We start from the raw sequence: 6,758 nt of genomic DNA, 5'->3' as shown, positions 1-6,758 counted from the left end.
CTCCTAAGGTCACAGAGTGGGTTTTTGCAGGGCTGAGCCAGAATTTGAACCCTGGTCTCCAGTCGTAGTCCCACACTCAGACCATTACTCCACTCTCTCTCTCTCCTTGAGAGCTTTGGATGTTGTTGTTGTTGGGTGCCTCCAAATCATCTATGGGTCAATCTATCATGGGGTTTTCTCAGCAAGATTTGTTCAGAGGTTTGCCATTGCCTTTCACTGAGGCTGAAAGAGTGTGACTCACATTTCTGACTTAGGGCAACCCTAAACCGAACCTATCTTCTTGGTAGGACAATGGTAGTAATATCTAGTAAATAACTACAGTAGTAATTTAGACTAGTAATATCTAAAAAGAGTGAGGAACCTGTAGCCCTCCACATGTTTTGGACTTCAGCTCCTATAATCCCAAGTGCTACTTGGATGCTTCTGAAAGTTGAAATTCAAACATTTGGAAGGCCACAAGTTTTCCACCTGGATGTAAGAAGGGATGATGATGATTATGATGATTAGTTTTATTGGACTGGCCATTATCTTCTTCTTATTATTCTTATTCTTATTATTATTTTCTTATATCCTGCCTTTCTCCCAATATAGGGACTGAAGGTGGCAATATAGGGACTCTATAGATTCCAGGTGCAGTACAAAAATAAGATAATAGTATGAAGTCAAAGGCTTTCACGGCCGGCATCCATAGTTTTTTGTGGGTTTTTCGGGCTATGTGGCCATGTTTTAGAAGGGTTTGTGCCTGACGTTTCACCAGCATCTGTGACTGGCATCTTCATCTTCTGAAGTTGCCAGCCACAGAAGCTGCTGGTGAAACGTCAGGAACAAACTCTTCTAGAAAATGGCCACATAGCCCGAAAAACCCACAAAAAACTAAAGAAAATAGAACAAACTCTTCTAGAAAATGGCCACATAGCCTGAAAAACCCACAAAAAACTGAAGAAAATAGTAGTTTATGAAGCCCCCAAATTTCACAACTTAAAAGTGTATGTTTGAGGAACAAATCTAGTTACACTGAGAACTGGGGATTAATAAAATGACATACAACTCAGACAAATGGAAATGTTTTCATTTAGTCCAGAAACACCAAATGCAGACGAGGGATATTTGGCTTAGCAGTACTTCCTGTAAAAAGGACTTTAGGATTATTGTTGAACATAAGCCAGCGCTGTGGCCCTGCAGCATAGAAGGCACATGCTATCTTAGCCTACAAGCATAGTTTCTAAAATGAGGGAAGTAATAGGCCCCCTTATATTCTCTGTTGGTCAGGCATAATCTGGAGTACTGTACTGTGTACAGTTCTGGGCGTCTCATTTTAAGAAGGATATACAGTTAGCCCTCCATGACCATGGATTTTATTTATTTATTATTCATCTACAGTATTTATACCCCGCCCTTCAGCCCTAAAGGCTCTCAGAGCGGCTTGCAATTGTTATTATTTTTAATTAGACGGTTCCCTGCCCTTAGGCTTACAATCTAAAAAGACACAACACAAAAGGAGAAGGGAATGGAGCTGGGGAAGAGGATCAGGTCCAGCAATTCTTCTTTCTCTCTGAGGCCTGGACCAAGGCAGATGGACTGCAGGAAGGGCTCTGCTTCTTAATGCAAAAAATGAAAGGATTGATAAATTGATAGATTGATAAATGAATGGATTCAACTACCCATGGCTTGAAAATATTCAAATAAATAAATGAATAAATACATTCCCCAAAGCAAACCTTGATCTTCCCATTTTATATAAGGGAAGCCACTTTACTATGCCATTGTATTTAATGGGACTTCAACATCCATGGATTTTGGTATTCAATGGGAGGAGGGTCCTGGAACCAAACCCCAGCGGATACCAGTGGTCAACTGTAGAGAATTTGGAGTGAATTCAGGGCAACAAGGATGGTAAGAGATAAGAAGAACAATACATATGAGGAAAGATTGAAGGAGCTGAGCTTGTTCAGCTTGTTGAAGAAAAGCCTAAGGGGTGGCATGATCACTCCATTTAAATGCACACAAACAGCTGCCACAAAAAGGTTGTGCAGGTTTGTTCTTTGCTGCCTTTGAGTGTAGATCTAGGTTGAATGGTTTGAAGTTACAAGAGAGCAGATTGTGATTGAATATTAGAAGGAACATCTTGACCATGAGAGTAATTTGGCAGTGGAGCCAGTTTCCTAGAAAGGTGATGAGATCTCCGTCTCTGGATATCTTCAGAGAGGTGCTGGAGAGCTGCCTGATGGGGATGCTCTAGCTGTGGTTCCCAAACTGTAATCCTCTGGGTAATTTGGACTTCAACTCCCAGAAGTCCTAACTGCTTGCCAAGCTGGCTGGGGCTTCTGGGAGCTGAAGTCCAAAACACCTGGAGGACCAAAGTTTGGGAACCACTGCTCTAGCTGGAGATACTGCATTGATTAGAACAGTGGTTCTCAAGCCTTGGTCCTCCCAATCATTTGGACTTGAGCTCCTAGAATTCCTGATTGTTGTCCAAACTGGTTAGGGCTTCTGGGAGTTAAGTCCAAAACACCCGAAGGACCAAAGTTTGGGAAACACTGGATTAGAGGGTTGTCCTTGATGGCCCGTGAGGCCCAACTCTATGATTCTAGTCATTCATGTAGACATGGGGCAGGAGAACTATGTTAAAATGTGTGCTTGGTCCGGTAGTTCACTGACTAGCTGTAGCTCACCTTCTTGGCATGGTTTCAGGGATGATTAAAACAGGGAGGCATTGTGTGCAGTGCCTTGAGCTCTTTGGGGAAAAGGGATCCAGGATTTTTGTAACTGATAAAAATACTGTATGATGTTGCTCAGTGTAATGTTGCTCAACTTAATGCAATATATAAGGGGTTGTTTTTATAATAAACAGTGATCTGGTTGATTCTCCTAGGCCTCACTGCATCCTTTCTAGTATTCTTTTCCCTTCCTTTTCTCTTTAGTTGTCTCTGCTGAAGAAGACTTGCTTTTTTCTGATGGGGTCCAAAGTATCCGTGGATGTGTCAGTCCGTGTGGTAATAGTTGGCGGGGGCTTTGGTGGGATTGAAGCAGCCTGCCAGCTACAGAGCTGGGGGATCCCCTTTGTTCTTGTGGACATGAGAGATGCTTTCCATCATAATGTGGCTGCCCTCAGGGCCTGCGTAGATGGTGGTAAGTTCTTCTTTAGTTTTCCTTATTTTGTTTAGACCACCCTTCCCCAAAATGGCACTATTCAGATGTTTATGACAACAGCTCTCCATCAATGATCTCCATCATCTGGGGTTACTGGCTATGGACGATGGGCATTGTGATCCAGCTCATCTTGAACGCACAAGGGAGAGCAGGCGAATCATGTCACCATTGTTGAATTCAAATTTCCAAGAGCTCTATTCATCATAGCAAATGAGGAGGAATGCTGGGAGCTGCAGTCCAACAGCTATAAAGTAGGATTCATGATCACCCTAGAACCATGCATACCTCTTCCTCTGTCCGTACTAGACAGCTCCCTGTTTCTGCAAGACCTTGGAAATTTACTTTAAAGCAAACAATTCATTCCTGTCAGTCATGTTTAAAAAATTATTCATTATTACTTGCATTTCTCTGAAAGCATTCAAACTTTGACCTACATCAAAAAAATTTGACCCAGAGGAAGGAACTGGCAAAATGACTTATGTCTATTCCTCACCTAAGAAAATCTTGTGAAATTCATAGGGTTGCCATAAGGCGACAGGTGATTTGAAGTCACATACATGGATATATTTAAAACAATAATGGTCCTTTACACATATCTGAAATTTTGACTTGTAGCCCATCATGTCCAGTTGTTGCAGGGGATTATGGGAGTTGTCCAGAAGGTCTGAATGGTGCCAGATGCTCTTGCTCTCTGAGCACCGTTAATACTCACATTTTTGATAATGTGTTTTCACAGAATTTGCAAAGAAAACCTTCATCTCCTTCTCTGTAACCTTTAAAGACAGCTTCCGGCAGGGCAAAGTCATAGGAATTGATTTGGAGAAACAGCACGTTCTGTTGAATGATGGTGAAGTGAGTGTATCTGTATTTGACACTTGTTTTTACTAGTGGGTTCTAATTGATTGAGAAGGTCTCATTGTCATATGTTTCTTTTCAGGAGATCTTCTTTTCTCACCTGATCCTTGCCACAGGGAGTGATGGGCCTTTTCCAGGGAAATTTAACAAAGTCATTGACATGCAAGCTGCTATTCAGACCTATGAAGACATGGCAAAGGAGGTAACACTGAATCTTGCTTTTGATGGAGAAGGGGGACTTGATTATCTGTCCTTTGGCATTGCATGTAAGATATAAATACAAGTATTGTGGTTTTGCTTGACCCATCCCAAAGCCAACAAAATTAATATAATCCTGTGCATATGCATGCCTTTTCAGAGGGCCTAAAGAAAAAGTTAATGATCCAGCACTGAACAGATGAAAGTCAGGGAATTTTTTGAGGGGTGGGGGAAAAAAGCCTAGAAATACAGTATGGTAACGTAGGTCTGCCTAAATACCTGAAAATCATGAGATCCTGTCTGATCTTGGAAGCTATGCAGGGACAGAGTCAGCCCTTGATAGAACTTGGATAGGAGACTGACAACGAATACCAGATGCTATAGGTTAGATTTATCTATGGGTAATATCAAAATCTATAACTTTGGCTCCAAATCCTGTCCTTGACTTATACACGAGGTCAACTTATAGTCGAGAATATACAATATATTTCAGAGGAAGGAACTGGCAAAGCCACCTCTGAGTATTCTTTGCCTAAGAAAGCCCTATGAAATTCATAGGGTCCCCATAAGTTGACAGATGACACACTCGTGTCTTTTCAGAAGTAAGTTCCATTGAAGTCAAGGAAGCTGGTCAAGGGAGTCCAGGTATGTTTAGTATATAAACCTAGTATGCTTATAATAAAGCATAAATATGTTTGTGCTTAACAAAGAAAATCATTGCAGTGTATTGCCTGGAGTAAGGCTGTGCAACTGAGGCCCTCTAGATTAGTGTTTCTCCAAAATGAAGACAGGAATATGTGTCATGTTGATTAATGTTAAATTGTTTAACACAATCTCTTTGAAATTGCTCGGGTTTATGAAAGAGTGTGATTGATACTGTTAAATGCAACAATCTTAAGACATCATTTTATTTCTCCTTTTGGAACTGAAAGGTTCAGACAGCTCCCCGTATAGTAATTGTGGGTGGCGGTGCTGCTGGTGTTGAAATGGCTGCGGAGGTGAAGACCAGGTATCCCACCAAAGAGGTATGGGGCACCCCCGTCAATGCATCATTTTTTATTATTTTAGTGGTTTTAAATACCTCATTATTTTAAATACGTCAGAACCAGAATGGGCAAAGAATCTTAAAATGGCCACAAAGAAGGAAATAAACTAGATGAAGGTGCTAAGAATTCTGCTAGTCCTCCACACAGATCTGAGTTTGTCCAGAGAAAGGAAGTGTTTTATATTTAGGGTAGGTATGCACTTACCTACCTTTATTATAAGGGTCTCCCCAACCTCCCTATTTACATGACAGTAAGGGCTACTCGACAGTGGAACACACTCCCTCGGAGTGTGGTGGAGTTGCCTTTTTTGGAGGTCTTTAAACAGAGGCTGGATGGCCATCTGTTGGGGATGCTTTGATTGAGAGTTTCTGCATGGCAGGGGGTTGGACTGGATGGCCCTTGTGGTCTCTTCCAACTCTATGAGTGGTGGGGGACCTTTGGATCTTCAGGGATTTTAGATTTAACTCCTATCATCCCCACTCTGAATAGTAAATTGTAAGGGATTATGGAGGCTGAAATCCAAAATGTCTGGAAGGTAGTGTGTTACCCATCCATGCATTTTAACTGGTACATGCAATCCTATGTGTGGTACTGAAAGTAAGTGCACTGGGTATAGTAGAGCGTAGGTGGGAATGTTGCTGAACTGCAGTACCCAGCACATTTGAGGCTTAAGAAAAAGTGCTAGTGCAGCAAACACTCAGCTATGTTGCTCTGGTTGTGGAATGCCCTCCCCTCAGATGCCCAGACAGTGCTAACCTCATTTAACCTGCCAGGTTAAAACTTAGCTGTACACCCAAGCCTTAGGAGCTAAATGTTCATAGTTTAATTTTAATTATCTTGCATTCTATTCTGGATGTTTAAGTTATTTTTAAGATGTTCTGTTGACTGCATTCTGCCCAAGTCTTTTGATCATAGGATGGAACAGATTCTTTTTCTTTAAAAAAAAAAGAATAAATATGAACTCCAGAGTGCTACATGGTTTATAACAATAAACAAATGGTTTCATTGTTGTGCTGGTGTGGTAATAAGTCTCTGCTGATGCCTTTCACCAGCTGAGCAACTTGGTGTTTTGTTCCCAGGTCACACTGATCCACTCAAAAACTGCATTGGCAGATGTAGAACTCCTCCCCAGAGTCCGACAAGAGGTGAAAGAGACTCTTCTACAGGAAGGTGTACAGCTCTTGCTGGGTATGTACAGAGCCAGTTTGGTTGCATGTCTGCATGTTCCCCAGCAATCCTGGGTTCTCTTCAGAGGAAGACTGAAGATGGACCTTTGACAGGCACATTGCTATATAAAAGGAGCAGCCGCAGGCCTTTTCAGTTGGTACTATTTTATGTATAATCGCATAATAATAATAATAATAATAATAATAATAACAACAACAATAATGCATTTTATTTATATACTGCCTTTCCAAAGGATCAGTAAATAATATTGTGCATCTCTGTTCAATTGTGTGCTTGTGTTTCTTTTTTAAAAAATGTGAGTGGCAAAAGAATCAGCTTTCT

The 6,758-nt window shown here is 41.3% G+C and overlaps 1 protein-coding gene across 1 annotated transcript in view; it reads left to right on the top strand.

The window, feature by feature from the left end:
- Nucleotides 1-6,526, top strand: part of AIFM2 (apoptosis inducing factor mitochondria associated 2) — a 9,462-nt gene extending 2,936 nt beyond the window's left edge. The window contains exons 2-6 of the mRNA XM_042458460.1: nucleotides 2,922-3,129; nucleotides 3,887-4,002; nucleotides 4,088-4,207; nucleotides 5,136-5,228; nucleotides 6,329-6,526. Coding sequence (XP_042314394.1) covers nucleotides 2,955-3,129; nucleotides 3,887-4,002; nucleotides 4,088-4,207; nucleotides 5,136-5,228; nucleotides 6,329-6,526 — 702 coding nt within the window. The 5' untranslated portion in view covers nucleotides 2,922-2,954. The remainder of the gene's footprint in view (nucleotides 1-2,921; nucleotides 3,130-3,886; nucleotides 4,003-4,087; nucleotides 4,208-5,135; nucleotides 5,229-6,328) is intronic.
- The last annotated feature ends 232 nt before the right edge of the window (nucleotides 6,527-6,758 follow it).

The sequence above is a fragment of the Sceloporus undulatus genome, chromosome 3, assembly GCF_019175285.1.
Source record: "Sceloporus undulatus isolate JIND9_A2432 ecotype Alabama chromosome 3, SceUnd_v1.1, whole genome shotgun sequence".
NCBI lineage: Eukaryota > Metazoa > Chordata > Lepidosauria > Squamata > Phrynosomatidae > Sceloporus > Sceloporus undulatus.
The sequence above is the reverse complement of the archived record's forward strand: the minus strand, read 5'-3'. Positions and strand labels throughout refer to the sequence as shown.